General features: G+C 38.5%; 1 protein-coding gene across 1 annotated transcript in view; it reads left to right on the plus strand.

Moving 5' to 3' along the window:
* The window catches only part of TRHDE (thyrotropin releasing hormone degrading enzyme), a 216,505-nt gene that overhangs the window by 18,421 nt on the left and 175,287 nt on the right, over positions 1-22,797 (plus strand). The window contains exon 3 of the mRNA XM_085221385.1: positions 21,580-21,706. Coding sequence (XP_085077511.1) covers positions 21,580-21,706 — 127 coding nt within the window. The remainder of the gene's footprint in view (positions 1-21,579; positions 21,707-22,797) is intronic.

A 22,797-nucleotide genomic window follows, 5' to 3' on the forward strand; every position in this document is an offset into this window, starting at 1 on the left:
CTGTGAGGATAAAAAGGATCAGTGAATCACAGTGCAGCTGGTGGAGTTGCATAGTTTCATAGTTCTGTTATTCAGGGGTTGATGGAGGAGAAGAAATATCTTGAGTACTGTTTTGTACATTCACATGTGCTTCAGCAGCATTTGACGTATTTGAATGTGTTTAATTTTTCAGTCTACTTTGTAATTGAAGTCAACAGTACCTTGAAATATCTATGTGAGGAAGTCCGGAAAGGAACAAAACTAATTTCTGTAGAAAATCGATCTGCTCTGAAAAATGCTTCTTCTCAAATTCACAGGATATTTATTAATGCTGGTGTGTTTTCATAAAACTGAATTACTACAACATTTACAAGTTGAAGTGTTTTTCTGTAATTGTTGAGCTTTTTCAGCTAAACTTGGACAGGCTCTCCTCTACTATCTAACCCTTAACCACAGATTTTCACTTGCTTGTCTTTTTTCTTCTGTGGCTGCCTTGTAGTATCTAGTCACTTCAGCTTCTCTGACCTTCAAATCCAAGTACTCCTGTGTTTTCCACAAAGTAGAACAAGTTCAATTAATGTTGTTGAACCTTAGGTTGCAGCTTCATGCTGTATGTAACGCAATGAGGAGTTGTCCTTACCTTGCCCTGCAAGCTTTTATCGTATAGTTTGTATTGGATCTAATGATCAGCGACTAAACAGTGAGGTTGTTCTGTTCAGTAATCCAAGGGGAACTAGCCATAAAATTTGATAACCTTTTGACTTAACCCCTGGTGTATAGGTAACCAACAGAGAAGAAGAGGTGGAAATGCATGAATGTCTTTTTTAGTGATATGCTATCATAACTGGCGGATAATTGCAACATAAAACTACTTATACAGTTATTTGGGGAATCTGAACTCGGCATGTTATCCTTTCACATATAGGCTGCTCTTGTTATTATTCAAGTCAAGAAGTTAATGCTAGATGCTTGGTGTGCACTGAATACAACTGAGACCCTCCAGAAGAGTGTTTCTTCCACTTTCTTTGCTTGTACCTCACTTTCTTGTTTGTTAAGAGCCCTCTACAGTTATTTCCTGGAGTATAGTTGCCTTGGTCTTGGTAGCTGGGGGAAAAAACTTAGTGTTCTTCACTACAAGGAGGTATTCTGCAAGGGTCCACAGACAGGGCTGGCCTTCAAGTCATGTATTAGATCACACAGATTGTTTTCAGTCTTTTCAAAAGCATGCCTATTTTAAAACAGCTACACAGGATTGTATTTTGTCATGCTCTGTGTGGAGGCCAGTTTGGAGATGACAACCAGTTGAGTAGATCCCAGCTATCATTGATCTTAGCCTGGTGTTGTTATACATGGGCTGCTAAAGGAACTGCTTTTTATGAATGTATGTTACATGTTTTGGAAGCTGTTGCTCTTTACTCTCTGTGACAGTTGGTGGCAATGAGATCTGTAATTTACATACGTCTCATTTAATAAAGTGCATTTATTCCACCTGTCCCTTAGCTACCCACTTTCTTCATTGTAAGGATCTATGACTGGTTGTTCTTCATTTGCTTCTTGTGTACCAGTCCTGATTTTATAGATGGCTTAGCTGTCCTTTTTCAGATCTCAGAAATACTTAATCTGGCCTTGTATGGGATTCATTTTCCATCTCTTCTTATTCTTATCATCTGTCTCTCTGACTTTTAAGTTCTATACTATCTGTTTTGATATGCTGAGCGAGAGAGGGGTGGTGCCACAACTGCCTGCAGTGCTTGAGTTTTATAGATGTAAGTTTGTACTGTGGCATAATGATGTTTTGTTTTTTATTCTTTTCTTAATCATTTGTAACAGTCTGTTTGCCTACTGCATATCTGCTGAGCACTGAGCTGACATTTTCAGGGAGTTACTCCAAGAATTCCTCCCTGAATTATAGCTAACTTAGACTCCATTATTGCATATGTACAGTTATGGCTATTTTGCCCCCATTTGCATTTCTCTGCACTTACCAATGTTGAATTTCATATATGCCATTTTATCAGCCAGTCACTCAGTATCATGAGATCCACCTGTAGTATTTTGTAGCTATGACTGTTCTAAGTAATTCTGTACAAACTGCACACTTCTCTGATTATATGTCTGAGTCAATTCTGGATGCATTCCTTATTCTTATCTCTGATGGTGTGGAAGAAGAGTTTGTGACTAGCAAGAAAATGCCAGTTGTGAATTCTGTTTTGTGACAGGAAGCTTTCAGACAGCCTTACTGAAAAGTTTTGCTGAAAAAAATTTTGACAGTGTAATACTACATGACCATGAAAAAGTGAATGGAGAATATGACGTTTGCTACTGGAAGTCATTGGTTCACATCACTGCCTTGTTACAAGTATAGTAATATTAGCGATTGCAAGACAATTGCTGTGACTGAAATATGTAGTACTTTGAGTGTATTTTGGTCAGATTCAGCTGCCCAGATGCAGATGTATCTGTTTTGAAATATTCGGAATCAATTTTTCACCTCTTCTGCTTCTGTTGAACAGATCTCTGTTGATGTATTGTAGTGGTACAAACATTGTCACGTATGCAGACATCAGAGACCTTTCAGACCTGAAAGACATCTGAGGATTCTGCTTTGGGAAGCATCACTTTAACCATAAGTTGTGGTGTTGTGACTATAATTCTGTTACATTTGTTTTTTGAACAAATCCTAAGAAATAAAATATCTCCTTTATTTCAAGAAGGCATTGCCTGACATGATGTATTTTGCCTTTGTTTTGGTGGCAAACAGCATTGTGGCAAATTGAATTCGGTCATGACAAATTAAGAATGGCAGGTGTGGTTGGTGAATTGAAAAGTTAGTTGTCTGCGCATCTCTAGTGAAATGCTCTCACATTGGGAAGATTCATATTCTTATATTTTTTTTTATTTTCATGATTTTAGAAAATGCTAGTGATCTACAAATATATCGAGTAGAATGCAGGAAAAAAAAAGTATGTTTTTGATGTGTGGAAAATTTTTGTATTGATTTCCCTGTCCTCCTTCCCCTGCCCCTTCCCCCCCCCCATTTTTTTTTTTGGGGGGGGGGGGGTTACAACGTCCAGGACTACACAGCAAGAAAGATTTCTCTTTTCTCTTCTTAACAGAAAGCATATTAGAACCATGCAAGAAACATCATATCTTTGTCTGAAAGTCTTTCTAGTCTTGAGTAGGACAGCTAGTGAAGTATTTAACCAATCCCTACGTATCTGGACAATGCCAAATATGCAGCCTCTGTGAGTGCTCCAAAATGGAAAAAGTTGGACTTGCCATACCTGAACTTTTCATCTGAAAGAGACTGTCTGTGGTTTTGTACGATTTTCTGCTCATCAGCATTCAGCAACCCTGCAGGATAGAGGAAAAATACAGAAACATAAGAAAGAGAGATAAAAGCAGACTGGGAGCTGAAAAAAGATAAATGACTTTCCTGTCAGTGCAGCATAATGAAAATCAAATCAGTGCTTGGCAATGTGCAGTTGCCCAGTATGGCTAACCCCAGACAAGGTTTTAAGTGAAATATATGTATTTCATATTTTATTCTCATATTCATACAAAGATAAATGACTTTTTTTATTAGTTGATAGCAGTGAAAATAGAGGTCCTGATTCTGTAAAGTATTGAGAAAATATGTGACAGTGTTTAGTGTCTGTTCAGTTTTTGGTTTTGTGAATAAAGGAATTCGTTGTTGTAAATATAAGGCCTATTACAGCCCCTCTTTGGTTTCTTTGGACATGGTTAATTGGTTATTCTGCAAACAGGCGATATCTTAAAAATGTAGAAGAATTATTAATTTGAGAAAGCATGAAGGAGATACTTAAGAGCGAATGATCTCTTAGAATAGCTCAGCGTTATTGTGCTCACCATTGCTGACAGATACATAACAAGTCTTTGTGGACCAGGCAGGCAGTAGCAAGGAGTGGAAGAGTTGTCTTGCATTGCTCCTTTCAGCAGACATTCAGTGTTGCTGAACTGCCATCTTCTACCATCTCTGATGGCATTGCAGTTCAGAGGTATTGATTCCCAATGGGGCAAGCTATCCTCTCTCATTTTCCCTCTTATGGTTTTATGCCATCATGTGTTCGTGTTTTCTTCATGAGTCCCTCAGCTACTAATAATGTCATCTGGATAATCTTACCTCTGTCTGTAAGTTTCAGGTTTTTTATCTGCCTACAGACTTTCTTGTAGCTGCTTTTCGTTAGTTACACAGATAAGCAATATCAGAACTGGACCTTGGCATGTAGGCCACTTAACACCTGGATGGTGGAAGTAGTTACTGATGAGGGTTATAGTGGTAGTATTCACATCATCAAGCTACATCTGTAATTGAAAGTAGTGGAAAAATAATTTGAACAGATTTACTATCAGTTTGATTTTATCAAAATAATTAACAATTTCTGTTATTTGCAAATAATTTTCATAGTTCAAATTATTATGCATTGGCATAGTGCTGCATTGTTTGTAGGAAATACACAGTGGAAACATAATTCATTCTAGAATGTGGTTATACTGGAATCAAAGCGCAAAAAGGAATCCTTAACAACTTTGAAAGAGTTCTGCAAACTTGCATTTTGTTCCAGATTGAATCTGACTCTGTATTTTTAATGAATGTAGTGTTGAACATCTGCAAACTGTTTGCAAGCTGGGATTTTCTGTTTGAATAGCTGACTGTGGAATCAGACTCTATAATCACTGATGCTGTGTCTCCACAGTACCTATTATGATTATTATATTACTATATTGCAAATAATAGCATTAATAAGATCCCTTCCCAGTTAAAATTCAGTGTTCTAGATAGCATTTCATAGTAGTATAATGTAATGTATTGTTTATTATGGCTCACATAAGACTGTGAATGGCCTTCAAGTCCCATCTACAGCTGGAAATACGTTTGTTTGCTGAGTTGCTCCCTTCCAGCTTCTTCATTTTAGTAAACAAATCCTGGAATCAACATGTGCAAGAAACGTTTGAAACAAATTTTTTTTTTTTTTTTTAACAGGATAGATTAAAATGTACAAACCTGTCAGGGGCATTTATACCACATACCATACCTCAGAATGAACTGAGGATACCACTAACTCTATCATGGAAGTTAGAGGAGGCAGAATTGTCACATTCTTCTATCCATTCTTGTCCTTCTTAAATACTTGAATTGATAATGATCATTCTAGATTTCAAAACTTTGAATACAGCTGTATGGATGCAGTGCAAAGTACGACTAGGAGAGCTGTTGGTATATAAGCCAGCAGAGGTTCATTGTAGACAATTCCTTCATCTCATACTTGCTTTTCTGCCTCGTCTTTCTAAGCTGTAAGACTAAAAGTGAATGAAGGATATAAAATCTTTCATTGCTATGCTTGCTGGCTCATTTATGTGAGTGACCTAGTAACTTGATCTGTTTCTGTAATTCGCTACTTAGAAGTTGGTTCCAAAATACTTACTTTTTCTAGTGTATGAAGATACTTCATTTTTTTTATGCGCTCAAAGGCCAGCTATTAAACTGGTTTATTTCCATTTGATACCATCCTAGAGATTTCAGGATGCCTATTTCTTGAGAACCTGAAAAACTCTTAGCAATCTCGACTGTAATGACCAAGTAAAAATCATAATTCAGAGTTACTTCTCAGGGTCTGATGTGAGTGTGCTTGGTAAAGTATATAAGTGCATCAGTGAAACTTGATTTGGGAAAGACCAATGGAGCAGTGTTTTCTGATGCTTTAGGGCTTGTGATATGGTGTAGAGATGCTGAAAGTGATGGAAACAAATGTGGAGAATGATGGCTGTTGAGCTAACTTGCAGCTGTTGTATAGCTCATATTTGACCCCATTCCTACGTTGGTGTAAAATGAATAACGCACATCTGTTCTTGTAGGGGAAGATGAGTAATCCTCAGCAGAGTAAGCTCAAGTACAGCACAGTGATCCCTTAATTGGCACTGATTTAGCTGCCTCTGAAACAGAGTGGGATAACAATGTCAGCAGAGCGTCACATCCTAGGCCATTTGCTGTGCTGTGTGCCGAGGCTCATTAGCTCCGACGCAGATCTGCGTCTGTGCCATGCAGGGCTGTGTGGTGCAGCAATGCCAGCCTGCCTGCCTGCTCCTCTGCACCCTGCTCTGCAGCAGTCACTCTTGTCTCCATGTGTCCTCTCTTCAAAAAGCTTATTGGTTTCTGAAACCAAGCTCACCATCTACAGACCCATAGTGACTTGCGGGTAGCTTCCCCCCACTTTCCTCCCCACCCCCATTAATGAGGCCTTTTCATTTTGCTGAGAAGAAAACCAGAGGTGAAGTATCCAGGCAGTTATTTAACATTATCTCTGACCTACTAACCTGCTGATTTTTTCATGAGTAAGCTGGGCAAAGATCAAATGCAGTAAAAGTCTGGAGGCCTGCTTGGATTTGTAAGGGTGGCACAAAGCCACTTGGGAGCAGCAGCTGGCTGGAAGTCCCTGAAATACCACAGCTGGATGCTTACTGCAACATTGAGCTCGTAGGCTTCATCCTTTGGGGCACTCACAATGAGATTGTCTGGTTTTTGAACCAGGGAGCACTTTCCACTTTGCCTTTCATTTAAGAAGGAATCAGTCAACACTGTGAGCACAGAAACCAGCAGCGATGCTTCTCCCTGGGATTTCATTCTTGCTTCCTCGTTATTTTTTTTTCGTTGCTCTGCCTAATAGGAGACTGTGGCTTCGAAAACCCTCATGGGAAAAGCACTGTTGTTACTGCCTCTAAAATGCTTGAGAGCTTTAGGCAACACTGGCAGCAGAATATTAGTCAGTGATATTTATGCAGATGTTTTCCTTAGAAGCTTCTGGTAGCAGTTTCCTTCAGTTCAGAGGCTGATCTGAAGACTCTCAATTGCGTATTAGTTTACACTTTCTCTGCCGAGCTCCTTCAGTCCCTGTTCTCTTTTTAATAACCTTCCCCCATCCTGGTGCATTAGTTGCAGTTTGAGTCTTAGAGAAATCAAATTTTCAAGAGCAAACTCCTGCTTCTCACTGATTAGAGTATGGAGTCTGAGGTGTAGGTCAGACCATTTGTCCTTCTCACTGGCTGTCCTGCCAGCAGGAGCCAAGCACCAGAAACTTAGGAAAAAAATCCTGCTGGAGGTCTACTCTGAAATACACTGAACATGGGGAAAGCTTTCTTAGGAAGTGCCCACTTTATCCTTTACAGTACTTATATCCCATGAAGGCTTCCAAATGATTTTACATTTGTCCATGTCAATAGTTGGTCAAGTGTGGAAATGCTTTTGCTTTCTGCTCATACACTCTTGATATTGCCTGTAATAAATTGCTTCAGTGTTTTTTAATATGGATACCTGGAGGTGCAAATCCTCTGGCTGTAGACACTGTTTATTCTGTGGGTGCGGATATGAGAGCAAACAAAGCCTGCCATTTTAAAGGTTTGCTTTGTGCTGTGAGGTTAGAGTATATCTCATGAGAGGGAATGTTATCTTAGGCTCAAAGCAAGTGTTAAAAAGAAAGACTAATGAAGCTGTTACGTTGACATGAGTGTCAGCTGGAAGCTAAGCAGGGGAATAGCTTTCTGCTGCAGCTGAGAAAAGGGAAGGAAGGACTGAACAACAGCAATCTGCTCCAGTGTCAGCGAAGGAACATATCTGTGCAGTCTGTTTTGATGAATTAGGAAGTAAAGGAATGATTGTGGCAAAAATTCCACAAAATTCTGGCTTCCTGTTTGCCTGATTGATTGCCTCTTTAACACTTAAAACTTTATTACAGGTTTGGCCAGCACTGTGACTGCCTTGCTTGCAAGTTTGGAAAGCCTGGTTTCAGAAATCTTTTTCTTCTTTCCGTCTTACTGTGATCTACTGTGATTGGACCTGCATGTTTCAGAAAAAAATTGTTTACTGTGAAGGTGGTGAGACATTGGAACAGGTTGCCCAGTGAGTTTGTGGATGACTGCTCCCTGGAAGCATTCAAGACCAGGCTGGATGGGGCTGTGAGCAACATGGTCTAGAGGGAGGTGTCCCTGCCCTATAGCAGGGAAGTTAGAGCTAGGTGATCTTAAGGGTCCCTTCCAACCCAAACCATTCTATGGTTGCATGGTGCATTTTGTGCAAGTTAGCTTCCTCACAGAGGAATTGCTCTGGAGTCATGCCATTTTTGTTTTTATTTAATAAAAAAAAAGTCGTTCTAATCCTGTTTTCTTTTTCTTTGTCATTATCCTGTTTATTTGTAACTTCATTCATCTAACACATTCTGACAGTTCACTATGAATAAAGATGTTAGCTGGTGAGCTGACTGGTAGCTGTCCAGATGTAAGCCAGGTGTGGCATTTGAGCTAAAATCAGTAATTGCTAGGAAATCAGTAATCAACTTTTTCCATAGGTATGCAGGTAATAACACTGATTAATTAGCCTCTTTCTAATAGGAAATATACTGTTCAAATAGTGGACATTTTGAGATGGAGAATATTACTTGAATGACAAAATGTTCAAAAATGATATTTCATAGTTATAAATATCTGACCTTTTTGTATTCTGGGAGGGATTTGATTAACTCTGCAGTTAAATATTTTATATTATTTTCATTTGAATGTAAACAGTACAAACAGTATGCTGTTATGTGATCTGTAGATTTTAGCCATCTTCATCATCTTGGTCCAAGTTCGCATATGTCAGAATACTTGGATTTTGCAGCTTCTCTTTTAAGCAGCAAAGTTCATCTATTTGCCAGTTCACATTCTTTGCGTACGTACAATCTGCTGCTTCTCATCTGAGTCTCTGCTGGCTAGGTGGTTAATCACTTTGATCCCTGGTTGTGGCCTTGATCTTTCTCAGATGGGAGTCCTCAAATTGTAATAGTATTCTAATTGATTCAGCCCTTCTATTTTGCTTTTTCTATTTACAATTATAATTTGCTTTCCCTGCCCCCTCCTTGCCGTGTCCCCCCTCCCCCCCGCCCCCATTTCCATGTTTTACCTGAGATTGTTGTGCCCAGAATAGGGCTGGAATCCTTCTCCAGCTGTGAGTTGGAACATTATTAATAGATAACCACCTCCACCAATTTATCTTCTCTGGCTGAAGTGCTTGTTCTGCCTGTGGCTTTGTCAGAGGCTAGATGTGCAAAAATATTTGGATGCTACTAACACAGCCAGCTTTTTTTTTTTTTTTTTTTTTTTTTTAAGTTTTTAGTTTTCCATAAATATGGAGAGTTTTTAAATTTTTTTTTCTTAAATTTGAATTTTAGTAGATATCCATATGAAAAAAAAGAATGATTTCTTCTTTCCCTATTTCATGATTTATAGATTTTGCTTTTACTGGGCAAATGCTGTGTCTCTGCTCTGACAAGTTTTTAGCCTGAAGAACTTCTTGCATTTAATATGGTTGCTGTTATTGATGTTAACTGTTTTTGCTTTTGTGGTGGATTTTACACCAATCAGAGCACAAAATCTCTCATATGCAAATTTTTCTCCCTCTTAAGGGCCAGTTTTTGGAAAAGTGTTATGGACTGACTCCAGCACAATGCAATGACCTGTTGATGAAGTGTTGACTTTTCTCAGAGCCAACAAGTTTCAAAGTATAGAGAGCACTTTACAGTACTGTTTACTTTGCAAACAATTTTTCTATTAAGTTTTACTTTAACTCACAAAATAATTCCCTGTATTCCTTTGGCTTATTTCTGTTACCATTAGCTATGCATTGAGTAAATGCATTTTCTTAGGGCTGTGCTTTCTCATGTTTTCTTTATCACAGATTATTATTATACTGATTAGGGTTTACTATAAATATATGATGAGTATGGCAAAGTTTATCTTTATCAGACTTCCAGTGAGGTTTTCCTGAATTAATGAAGAACATGAAAGTACTGATATGTCTTTGCCATTATCTTCCTGTTGTTGAGGACAGTCTTGCTCTACTCCATTTTCTTTGCAGTTTTTGGACAATTGCTCTGTGTTTCTTAGTGGCTATTTTGTGGAGGGCCACTTAGCTGAAAACTCTTAAAGTAATTCTTTCAAGTGAGAAAGAAAATATCCTTTCTGCTTAAAGCTAGATAGTCTCAGAACAGTAGTCACTTAACAAAAGATGTTATGGGTGTGGAATGGTTGCTCTTAGACATGAGTGAACTTAATGAACCTCTCTTCAGACAGAGAGTAACAGTCAACCCTTGCTCTTATTTATGTAACTAGATTAGCACAATAGAGCCTTGCTGTCGTGTTGATGGCCCTTAAGGCAATGCCAGAATATAAATAATCAGTTATAATAGTTGCAGATTATAATTTCAGGTTGGAATTGCAGTCTCTGGACAAGTGAAATTGGCTATACTATATAGTTTGTTGAATATCGTCTCTTTTTAGCACTTTTGCTTAACTTGTATGCTTTTCTGTTATTTTTTTTTTTTATCCAAAGGCAGATGAAAAATCATTTATGAATGATGTATGATGTTAACTGTTTGAGTATCAAATAGCCAATGAAAACTTCTCTGAATAAGAGAATTCTTTTCAATTCCAATCCCAGTCAACCCAAAGGATGTGGAAACTGATGTAAAGCTTTGGGATATGTCTACTGCGAAAGGCCTTCTTGGAGGAAAAAGCCATTCTGCCATCATCTACACCAACATGTCAAGGCTGTTCAAGCAGGGAAGCAGGACTGCCTAGATACTACCTTGATGTTTTTACTCCACTCGTGGCTGAAAGCTTACTCTGTGATGAAATGAGTGCTGATATATATGTAGGAAGAATCAAGGTTGAATGACTATGTGAAGGGGTGGGATAGTGGCAGTCTTGGTTGACTTAAATGGCTCTTAAATGGTACTTGTAATTACATTTGCTACATGTTAGTTGTTAACATGTTTACTTTCTGTCCCTGTGCCATTTCAGCAGTATGATACAGATCCTGAGTGCTCTGAATTAATGTAATGACGCTATGGTCAATGATACAGTCAGTATTTTATTTTATGCCAGTTGAGCATTGGTTGGATTTATATACAAGTGCAGCTCATTAACTTCTGAAAGTATTTTATGATCTCTTCTCAAGTTAGAAATTGTAGCATGTCTGCATGACAGTTTTGCCTTCTAGGAGAATATATTGTTGCACCTTCGGCTCCAGCAACCAGCAAACACTGGGATTTGCTCTGTTCAGATGAGAAATTGATGAGGCAACTAGATGCTTCTCTCATACACGTGTTTTTTTTTTTGGAAAGGAGATGCACAAAAGTCTTTTCTACTATGAAAATACCTGACAATTTCTTTGCTTGATTGTTGCTTGATTGTCCTCATTTTCTCACTGGCAGCTGAGCTGTTTTAGAAGTTTCTTTCACTTCTTTCTGTTTCACGGTCACATTTGCTCTAAGCCTCTTTCCTTTTGTCCTGCAGCAATGTTTCAGGGACCTCTGTGTTTGCATTTAGTTTCCAGAGAAACCTCTTTGCCACTATAACTCCATCCATGACTGCTTCTCTCCTACAAACATTATTTTTAGTGATCAATTCTGTTATTTCAACTGGCTTATTAAGCCATTTAAAGCTGCCTTGAATGAGGATGCAGAGATGGTGTTTGTTTACTTCAAAAAGGTTGCACCCAATCTCCAGCAAAATGGTGTTTCCTTAGAAAGCAATGGGTTATGGTTTCCACCTAGCTTTAAAAAATAAAATTAAAAAACTATAGAGGTAATATACTTATAACCACAAATATTTTATCTGAGAAGGCTCAGAGTAGTTATGTGTATCTACTCTGAGTTTGGAGGAAAATCTCCTTATAAAGATGATCTGTCCCTTTGGTATTCAGTGAGCACATTTCATTACTGTACAGATTCTTTTGGGTATTGTCCGAGATGAATAATGAACGGGAGATTGAAACAAGGCATTTTTTGTCTTTTTTTTTTTTTTCCATTATCAAGTTTAAGTATGTTCACTACACCAGATTCGATATTTCACTACAGTTACTTCTCTCATTTTCTCCTCTCTCCATTTTCTTCTTCCTTGTTTCATTGTAAAATTTATTGCATTTGAGCACACAAAACTCATGGAGTTATGCATACAAGCGAAATAACTAATACTCTTTCTCAGTGGAGCTTGGCTTGTAGCTTATTTACTTATGTAGAGAATATGATGTCAATGTGTTAATACTTCTGAATTTATCAGATTTTAAAACTTGCTTGAGATGCAATGCTAAGTTTGCAGAAGGAGGTAGCAGGGAAAACAGGGAAATCTATTATATTAAATGTATAAATTTGAACATTTATCTCTGTAACATTAATAAAAAACAATACCTATACCTGAAGTACAATCAGTGAGCAAAATAAGGGATCTCAAATTAGGAAGTAGTAAAGGCTTTCAAATACAGAGTAATTGCATGTGTTTGCAGCTTTCACTTGCTACAGGAGTACTTCAGATCTTCAAGTAAAGAGCATAAGACTATTTCCTCCCCCTTTATAAAATACGTAAGCTGCTTCTCCGTTGAAATGTTAGAACCTGCTGAAATACTTAAGTACATGCTTAAGTTAAAGATACATTTAAAATTTAACATATGCGTAAGTACTTTCCTGAACTGAGATTTTGTTTTTTTTAAATTACTGTGAGTTAGACCCCAGATGTACAAGTGCTGGGCTGAGCCTGTGGGTATAGCCACACAGATGATGAGAGTGAGTCTGGAGAGGCCTTCCAAGAAGCTGTGCTTTATGTGTAGTCTGCTTGCTTTGAGGAAGAGATTAAAGAACAAACATTATTCCCAGGATGGTATTGCTGATACCAGCTGATGTGCAGAAACATCTGTTTTGTAAAGTGAAAGCACTCTGAACTGCTTAAAACACCTGACAAAGTTACTTTTAATTCTGCTTGAAGTTAGTGGGAGGAGAAACTATCCTTAATTGTGGATTTCCATGTTGATACCATGTTACCTATTCTATGTTTGAGAAAACAAGATTTAAGGCTGTCATCTGATCTTTGGTCAATTTCTGTACTTTCATTTGTTTTCAGTCCATTCAGAACAAAGAAAAATGGGAGAATGATACACGACGGTGAAATAGGTTCCATCCTTGGAACATCAGCCACATTCACTCGGAAAGTTGCTGTAATGTTGCCAAGTTAAAGGAGAGAGAGTGAAATTTAGATCACTTGTGGTTCCATAGCTCTATGTCGTGTGATGTAGGCAAAAGCACTCTGTGGGAGAGAGTACTTTGGGAAGTGTTTTTGCATAATCCATTGTGTGGGAAAGTCTATGGTCTCAGGTGGTGAACTGAGCGATGGAATTATAGATGCTTTTTCTCCCCTTCCTGGCATCAAAACCAGTCTTCTTGTTCCTGATGCTGTGGCAGAGACAAATGAATGGCCATTACTTTATAAAGTCTATGTCAGGATGCTTTTAAGCAGTGGAGAGCTATTTTCCTCATGTGATGTGTGATATAAACATAAGATCCAGCCACTGATTGTGTTTCCCATCATCTGAATAATCAGTGGTCATGACCAGAAACCTGGCACACAGATGTTCAGGTGCACACACACAGGATTGTCGAGGTTAGCAGGGACCTCTGAAGGCCATCAGATCCAACCATCTTGCCCAAGCAGTCACCTAGAGCATGTCATGCGTGATCCACTCATTTAACCCACATTTCCTGATCTTATCTATGAGGATGTTAGGGAGGAGCCTTTCTGAAGTCAATATAGGCAGTTTCCGCTGCTCTCCCCTCATATTCCCAGCTGGTCATTCCATCATAGAAGGCTATTAGGTTGATTAAGCATGGCTTTCCCTTGGTGAGTCTATGCTGACTACTCCTGATGACCTTATTTTCCTCCACATGCTTAAGCATGACATCCAAAGTGAGCTGTTATGTCACATTTCCAGGAATGGAGGTAAGGCTGGCTGGCCTTCAGTTTCCTCCTCCTTGCCCTTTTTGAAGGCTGGAGTGACGCTGGCTTTCTTCCAGTCATTGGGTATCTCTTGTCTTCTCCATTACTTTTCAAGGATAATGCAGAGTGGCCTAGCAGTAACATCCACCAGCTCCTGCAGCACTCCTGGATGCATCCCATTGGGGTCCATGGATTTGTGCATGTCAGGTTTGCCTAAATGATCTCTGGCATTTCAAAGATGCATTTTTTTTCCTCTTCTTTTTTTTTTTTTTTTTCCCCCTCCTCCTTCTTTCCCATGCATAAAGACTACTGAAGTGGTGATCTGAAAACATGAACTGGAAACAGGGCATCTGCTGTTGGTGAAAGTTGTCTTGGAGAAAGCATCCATACCCCAGGGATTGAGTTGGTCATGCCTTGTCTCCTCCAGATTTAAAACCTCAGTATTTAATGGGAGTTGTTCCATTGAGTTCAACAGGCGCTGTGTTAGGTCATTACAGCCCAATGAGCCATCTGTTCTCACAAGCCTTTCCTTGTTAAAACAGAGGTGCGTTTTGTTCCCTTGGAGCAGTGTTTCTCATTGAGTGAGCTATAACTCTCCCTCCCTCCCCCCGGGTATCAGTGAAGGCAGTAATGGCAATTGGAGCTCTAAATCATGGAAAAGATGGATTAAAAATGTAAAGAAAAGATCAACTTCAGAATTATTTCAGGGTTTGTAGATCTTGAAAACTGAATCTAGAAACTCTTGGAGCAACAAATATGTGGGATTATTGTGATCAATAAACTTGTACTCTGTGTTACGGCAGAAATGTAACAATGGTCATCACTATGTAAATTCTATGTCAGGATACTTACAAACAGCAGAGAGCTGTTTTCCTCATGGTACAATTTAATTTATTTCAACAGAGGGGAAAAAAAAACAACCAAAAACAACACACAAAAAAAACAAACCAACCAATTCACCTTGAAATCAAGCAATATGCCCCTCCACTATGGAGATAATACCACTGCAAGAGTGAAAGTTTTTCAAAAGGAATGCACACAAAACAAAAAGATGGCATAGAGAATGATGTCTTTAAGAGAAGGCTTTAAATGTAAAATATTTAATTCTAAAGTAAGCAGTAGGCTTTGGTGTGTGGCACGCTTCAGGCCTGCAAGCATCTTCCTGTAACATCCTGACTTCTGCCAACCTTCCTTAATTCCCTGGGGGAGCAGATTAAGGCTTTTGGCACATCTAGCAAAGGTTGGTTGTGTCTTCCCCTTTTGCCAGAGGGGAAACATACCAGAGGGAAACATGAGTACATTCTCTTTGATCATCCTTCATTTTTGGTGATTCCTACAAAGGCAGGAGTTTGAACAACAGTCCCTTTTAGAATTAGATAACTGTAAATAATATACTTTGATTCTCTGTTTGCATGGCTAAAATGCCAAATGTATTCCATATTGAAAAAAGCCTTCAGTTTGACCCAAAATATTTCAGAGAATGGGGAAAAAATGATTTTTTTTTCTTAGCATTCTTCATCCCTTTCGTCCTTTTTTTTAACATACTTCAGTAGTAATGAAAAAGAAGCAGGGTTGCATTTTTAAAATGTCAAAACAGAATAGTTCTACTTCATCTTAATACCTTCCTTTGTTTATTATGTACTGAAGTTATCACTAGCCTTTGGTACACTGGAAACATTTTTAGTGAACAAACTACTCACCAGAATAATTTTCATTGTTATTACAATTGGTACTTGTCAGAATTTGTCCATTGTACCTTGTATATAGTTACTAATTCACATTTTCTTTGAAACTCTATGAAGTAATAAGACAAGCAAGTCTTTTTTAAGTGCATCTTGATGAATAATTTTTGCAGCAGACAGGAAGATTTTTCTCGTACACAGTATTTAATAGCCTACGTTTGGTTAGATGTGGTTTGTTCTAAATCTGCTACATGTTTCTTAGCATATATCACAACAGCCCATCACTCTGGGAAACAGCTCTCGACCAAATTTATCTAATTTGATGACCTGACATTGCAGATTCTTAAACTGCTTTGATATATTTTAAGTATCAATTGTTGAAATATTAAAAGACACTGTGTAAACTGTCATAATATATAGAAATAATTTCTGAAACTGAAGTTTTTGTACAAGTATTTTTGAATAAAAATAGAGGTGGAGACTGTTGAGTGGTTACAACAGGTATATGAAATTTGCCACACAAGTTTGGGGAATGTTTTATGTTTTCACTGATAATATTGCCAAAGTCTTTCACAGAATCTGAGTTAGGTAACTGATCTTTTAAAATTAATCTTCAAGGATGACTTTTCCATGGTGGTATCTGATTGTGGCTGTTGTATTGTCATTATCTAAAGTTCTAATGAAATTAGCCCAGAGCTTCTGGAAAGGAAACTAGAGGGAAGCAGTGCTGTTTTGCTTATGCTTGAAAAGAAGGAGAAAATATGCAGTGCAGCAATTTCATTTATAAACTCTTAACTTCTTGCTCTGCTATTCACAAAAGTGAAAATGTGTCACGTCTTCCATCTGGGGCTGTGCTGCTTAAAAACAACAACAAATCAATGCCAGAAGGAGCATAGGGCTAAAGATGCAAACCTAGTTATTCAAGCTGGAGTTAGGAAGGGGGGAAACTGTGGTTCCATTTAAGAGATTTATAAGGGGACTGGATTTTTTTTTCGTAATAGTCCCAAGTTCAGTTAAAAAATTGCTAATAGTGGCAAATAAAGGGGGAGAAGAGCTAAGAAAAAGCCAAATTTACTTTGTACGAACATTGGTTTGTCCATGTACTCACAGTACTGTTGTAATTGCTAGGATGATCCCCCATAAAATCTTTCCTGTACCTACCTCATTCAGACACAAGAGGAGCAATGCAGCATCAGGACAGCACCACTGTGCAGTAAATATGCCTGTTGCATCAATGGTCCCCACTTTACTCATCACCACCCTTGGAAGGAGGTTGGTGCAGGCTTTTAGGTGGTTGTGAGGCTGAGTACCGTCTTTGAATTTCCTCACTGTCTCTGCCTCTGAGCAAGTTATATAAACTGACACAGTCTCATTTAGTCACAAATCATGTGTTATTAATTCTCTTAATACCTGAACTAAGACATCCGTGACCAAACTCAGAGCTGTGTAGGGTTCACTACTGCAATAAGATGTAATGAGAACAGTGCTTTAAGTGTGTGCAATAAAAATGTTAAGTATACTTGACATGGTGAGGTGTCAAGGTAGGTACCCGAAATAACTCTGTCTTCCTTTGTTCTCCATTTTCTTACATAAAAGTAATAATATCACTTAATCTTGCAAAGCTTGTGGAAAAGAGCTTCAGTGATATTTTCAAGGCTGTAGCATACTCAGAGGTTACCATATAAAAAGGGTAATAACAAAAATCAAATAACTCTCTATTCTTGAAAGAGCCAAATGTCAAGTAGTAAAAGACATCACGTGATGATGTAATCAAGGACTGCACAGGTATGCAAGAGGAAATGAGTTGTGTGGGTTGTCTTACGATGAACCTTTATAAACTTTTTTAAATCCTTAACTTTGCAGCTGTAGCTTTCTGCAGCTGTGTTTTGTAGGGGTGGCCAGCAGGGACAGGGAGGTGATTGTCCCCCTCTACTCTGCTCTTGTGAAGGCCCATCTGGAATACTGCGTTCAGGTCTGGAGCCCCCAGTACAAGAAAGACAGAGAGCTGTTGGAGAGGGTCCAGAGGAGAGCCATGAAGATGATCAGGGGACTGGAGCACCTTCCATATGAAGACAGGCTGAGGGAGCTGGGCTTGTTCAGGCTGGAGAAAAGAAGGCTGCAGGGTGACCTCACTGCAGCCTTTCAGTACCTGAAGGGAACCTACAAACAGGAGGGAATCAACTCTTTGAAAGGGTTGATAAATGCAGGACAAGGGGAAATGGTTTGAAGTTGAGGGAGTGGAGTTTTAGGTTGGATGTCAGGGGGAAGTTCTTTACTCTGAGAGTGGTGAGGTGCTGCAACAGGCTGCCCAGAGAGGTTGCGGATGCCCCATTCCTAGAGGTGTTCTAGGCCAGATTGGCTGGGGCCCTGGGCAGCCTGGTCTAGCATTGAATGTGGAGGTTGGTGGCCCTGCATGTGGCAGGGGGTTTGGAGATTCATGATCCTTGAGGTCCCTTCCAACCCTGGCCATTCTGTGATACACAGCCAGACATAAGCAAGTAATTATACTGATTTTGGTGAAAGACAAGGTAATGAACTGGATGCGAGTACATTTGGCACAGGCAGCTAATTTGTATCTTTGTCTTAGGTCTCTACCAAAATGGTCTTCTAAAGGGAGTGACTAAGTTTCTATTATAGGTTAGGAAGATAAAAGGATGCCTTTGAAACTTTCAAGAAGAGACTTTATTTGTTTAGATAACCACCCTTACTGTGAAAGAAGCTTTGCAAGTCTTCCAGGGCACCTTTCTCTCTCTACTCACAGAGTGAACATGTACTCTTTGGTAGGAAAAATAAAGCATGCGTCCAAAGCACTAGCTCAGGTTGTAAAACAGATTATTAGATGAGTTTGTATGAAATTTTAAAGGGTGTTCAGATTTACATGTGTAAGAATGTGTGTGAGATTTGGTTAAGGGAGCAAAAATATAGAAGAAAGCTGAAGAAATCAGAAAATAACATTATTTTTAAGTGAATATCAATGCTGCAAATCCCTTCTTTTTCAATGGACCTTATACTCTTACTTGTGCCATTGCAGTATTTGATGAATTTTACAGCTAGTCCAGAAGCCTCTTTATCTTTCCTAGCAGGACACATACTACTTTTATTTATATTTTGGTCTGACCCTGCAGAAAAATTTCTTCTTGTTTATTATTTAAATTAATGTAAAATCAAATTCTTAGCATGATGATCAAACACCCTGTGGGAAAATATGTAATAATTATGCATTGTTGTTCAGTCCAACATACTTATAAAGTAATGCAGCTTATCTGCCTTCTGAAATGAAAGCAGTAAACAAACAAAAAAATATGCTAAACACAAATCTTGTGTCTCAATCTTCATTCTGTTTTATCTGCTGATGCTTCTTGTTAAGAGGACTGTCTGAACGCTATACAGTCTGTATCACTTAATGCTCCAGAATGTCTGCATTCCCTCTGCTAAACCAGGGGTAATTTTCTGAGTCTAGGATTCCTTTGTAGATGTTATGTTCGGAGGCTGCTCAGGTGGAAGGCAGCTCCTAGTAGAGTGAGTATCCTTCTGGCATGAGTATCCCTGCTGCCTGGTTACTTTTCACTCCTCCATTTTCTTTCACACCCTTTCTGGACAGAATTTTGAATTATTTTCTGGGTAGTGCCATCCATCAGATGTGTTAGATGAAGACTACACCATCATGCAACCACTGTTGTTCAGAAAAGCCCATAAAGAGGTGCTCAGGGTATCTTTATAGAATATGCAATAATGATTTTTTTTTTTTTTTTTTTTAGAAAGTGAGAGAAGTTAAAATCTAAAAGGTCTTTCCTGGTTTTAGGCAAACAAACTAATACCTATCCTGTGAAGCAGCCAAAGAAGATGTGTTGTACAGGAAGGTATCAACACTAACTGCATTTTGTGTGGAGCTTTCCTGGCATTTGAAGATAGCTGGCATGCCTTGGGAATGCCCATGAGAGACCTGGGCAAAGACGCAGATAATTTCTGAACTGTGTTCAAGCTTAGGTGTGATCTCTGTGTTCAGCAGTGCAGCACTGTTAGTCTGCAAGGCAGGCAGAGAGGCAGTAGGGAAACTGTACAGGAAAAATAAAACTGTGCTCAACATTAAGTAGATAGAAAATGAAAATTTGCAGCATTGTGTTATTTGAGTTCTGGTACCTGGCTCCAATCTTAAACATCTTTAAATACCTTTTCTGCGATTGCCAGAAGGCACACATTTTAATGCAGTATGGTGAACTTTGATTTTTCTTGTATGTCCTTATTTAAGTCCCTTCTGTTGTCCTATTTTTCATAATGGACACATTTGGCCACTGTCAAATTGAATGATTTTTGCATACTTGGTTGACCAAGTCTTCTTTTTCTAATACAGTGATACAGTCAACTGTGCCAGTAACAATTATGCAAAATTGTGTGTAAACGTTTAATGATACATGGCAGTGTTCATCCCAGATCTAATTGCAGTTCTTACCATCTTTTCATAAAGTAAAGGTTTCAAGAAGTTTTAATTTGTAACTGTGGTTAATCTCTGGTTTTAGAAAATATACTTAATTTAGCAGACAGAGAATGTCTAAAATAAAGCCACTGTAAACTTTGGAAGGAAGCAATAAATGGAAGTAGTGATTTGGAGGAGTTCTGGTGATGTTTTTATGTGCTTTCAGGTGGTGATTATGAGAACTCCACATTATTATATGTCTCATTAAGTTACACAGTGTTATCCATTTTACCTTACAAATTCTAACTACGTATGGCTGATTGTGCACTGGCTCTGTAATGTGATACAAAGATATAATGATGGAGATAGTTAGCAGCAAAGAATGATGACTGAATACCCCCCAGAAAGAGAGAATAGATGAAAGCAGAATTGAGATTTGACATCTGATTTCTACTTGGCTAACTGAATATTGGTTCAGAAAATGAGCAGTAAAGCACTGTTTAGCAATGCTTTCACTGAAGCTGAAAATCCCATGGGTTTTTCTTGGTCCAGAATAGAGCATTTAGAACTATTTCAAAACTGATATTTCCACTTCATGTTTGCACTGGTATTTTCTGATTTCTGCCCTGCTGCTTTCCTTGGAACCCTGGGTGGGATTTAATCCTGCCGCGGGAAGTAATAGAGACTTGTATTATTATTAGAACTGTCATTTTATAGAGTCTCATTTTTGACTGGTCATTATGAACTGTAGGGAGAGGCCTTCTGCCCCAGCCACCACAGACAGAGCACACTTTCTCCCCATCCCTGCTGAGACCATCAGCCTGTGTGTGAGAGAGGAGTATTGAAAGAGGCCCTCCTTTCTGAGCCTTTGTGGTTAACAGTTGTCAATAAGGTGTATGTTGTTTTTGTCATAAGGAAGCATTAAAGAACAGAAAGACTGGGAATAATGGATAGCTTCATGATGCTTTGTGTTACCTTGTTCATTGAACATGAGCTGGTCAGCACATTCGGTGCTCCATGTAGTCAGATGTGTGAGCAGTTCTGTACTGAACACAGCAACTTGTATAAACAGCTTTAATTTACTGCTCTCCGAAAGCAGAGACATGGAGCAGTCGTGTAAGATTGGGGAATGTTAATTGTTTGTGTACACGAATGAGCTTATAAATAGTTGTTTTTGCAGTCTTATGTAGCTCATCGAGGGTAACTGTGTCCTGCCAGAGAAAAGAAAGGAGAGTGCTTTTTTTTTTTTTCTTCACAGAGTGCTAATACTTTCAGAGTTTGCTAAAATGTGCCTTTAACAAACCGTGAACTTCTCTCCTACTGAGCCACTGCATCTTGCCTACATCCAGTGTAGGCAGAGAACCATTATACTAATCCACTCTACCATCATATCTCTAGCAAACACATGTAAGTGTTTTCTTTAAGTATTTTGATGCAAGCAGTGTTAATTCTTTGATTTGGCAACATAAACAAGCAGGAGATTTTGACTTCTCAACTTTTTAACCTTAGTTGTCTACGTTATGATTTTCAGCTGCAGCGTGTTTTGACAAATGTATGACAGTAACATTTGGAAATAGGTGAATAAACCCGCCACTTCACAACAACCTTAGAATACTTCACCTCTGCAGGTAGCTTAACTTTCCTATGGAGGCACTGAAATGATCAGTCTTTCACTTTGTTCTTTAACAGGTACGATTGTACGCAAGGCCTGATGCAATCCGAAGAGGATCAGGAGACTATGCCCTAAATATTACAAGAAGACTCATTGAATTTTATGAAGATTATTTTAAAGTGCCCTATTCCCTGCCAAAATTAGGTAAGATTTTCCCTAGAATGTGAAGTTCACGCAGAGCCCAGGAAAATGTCTGCTTGTTTAAAGGAAATTCATGACTGGAATGCACTAGACTTCAAAGTAAGGAATATTTAGGCTAACTTAGAAGAGTAAGTAAGGAATTTTTTTCTCTTTCCTGGAGAGGAAAGGAAGTCAAATTTTCCCCTCTACGGTCTTGCACTGAAAGGAGCGGGAAGCAGACAGCACTTGGACTTGTTAGGCAGTGAAACACTGGGAAGAGAACTTGGCAGCTTTCACTGATGACTTTTCTTTTTTGAATGCTGTTTATTTTGAGCCTTGCTTTCATTAGGAAGCCATTGAGAAGTGTTTATTCTGTAATATTTATATCTTGATGTCTTTGCTTTAGATAGGGAACAGAATTGAGAGTATTTGTAGTAAATGGGAGCCTCTAACTGTGTAAAGAAGTATCTGGTGTGTTTGTTCATGTAGTTAATTTTTGATGGTTAACATATGTTTAATTGTATTGTAGCTTGCCGAAATAATTGGTGTAAACTGGTTTTTGCAGCTCAAGTTACCTAAAGTAGAAGCTGTCAATTTCTCTTGTTTTTAAAATAATTTCTTCTCTTACTCCCTTTCACCAGAATCATTTATTCCCTGATACAGTTGAATATTTTACACTGTATTATTACACCTTCCCTACTTAGGGGCATGTTTGATCAAGATCCAGGAAAACCTATTGCTCAACAGCAGGAAGGAAACTTGTATTTGATCAGAAGTGTTAGAGTTGGAACCACAGGTGATCCTCCCAGGAGCTCAGGGTCTATTTCATTAAATCCTTTGCCTGCTGAGTAGTGTTATTAGACTTACAACTAACGATGCAGGAGATAGATAAAGTAATTGATGTTGCTAGATGAGGGTGTTGCATGAATATTTTATAGAGATGCTTTGGCATTTGTTTCTTGTTCTCTTTAAATGATGAGTTACAGGCAGTGTTCTCCTGGTGGTATATGCAAACAGATTTAAACATAGAATGTGTATTAGATTTCCCGCGTACCCTTTGATGCACAGTTTCAGGTATGTAATGGTGACTTTGTACTGTAAGTTACAAACTTACC

Source organism: Meleagris gallopavo, chromosome 1 (genome assembly GCF_905368555.1).
Source record: "Meleagris gallopavo chromosome 1, MGAL_WU_HG_1.1, whole genome shotgun sequence".
Taxonomy (NCBI): Eukaryota; Metazoa; Chordata; class Aves; order Galliformes; family Phasianidae; genus Meleagris; species Meleagris gallopavo.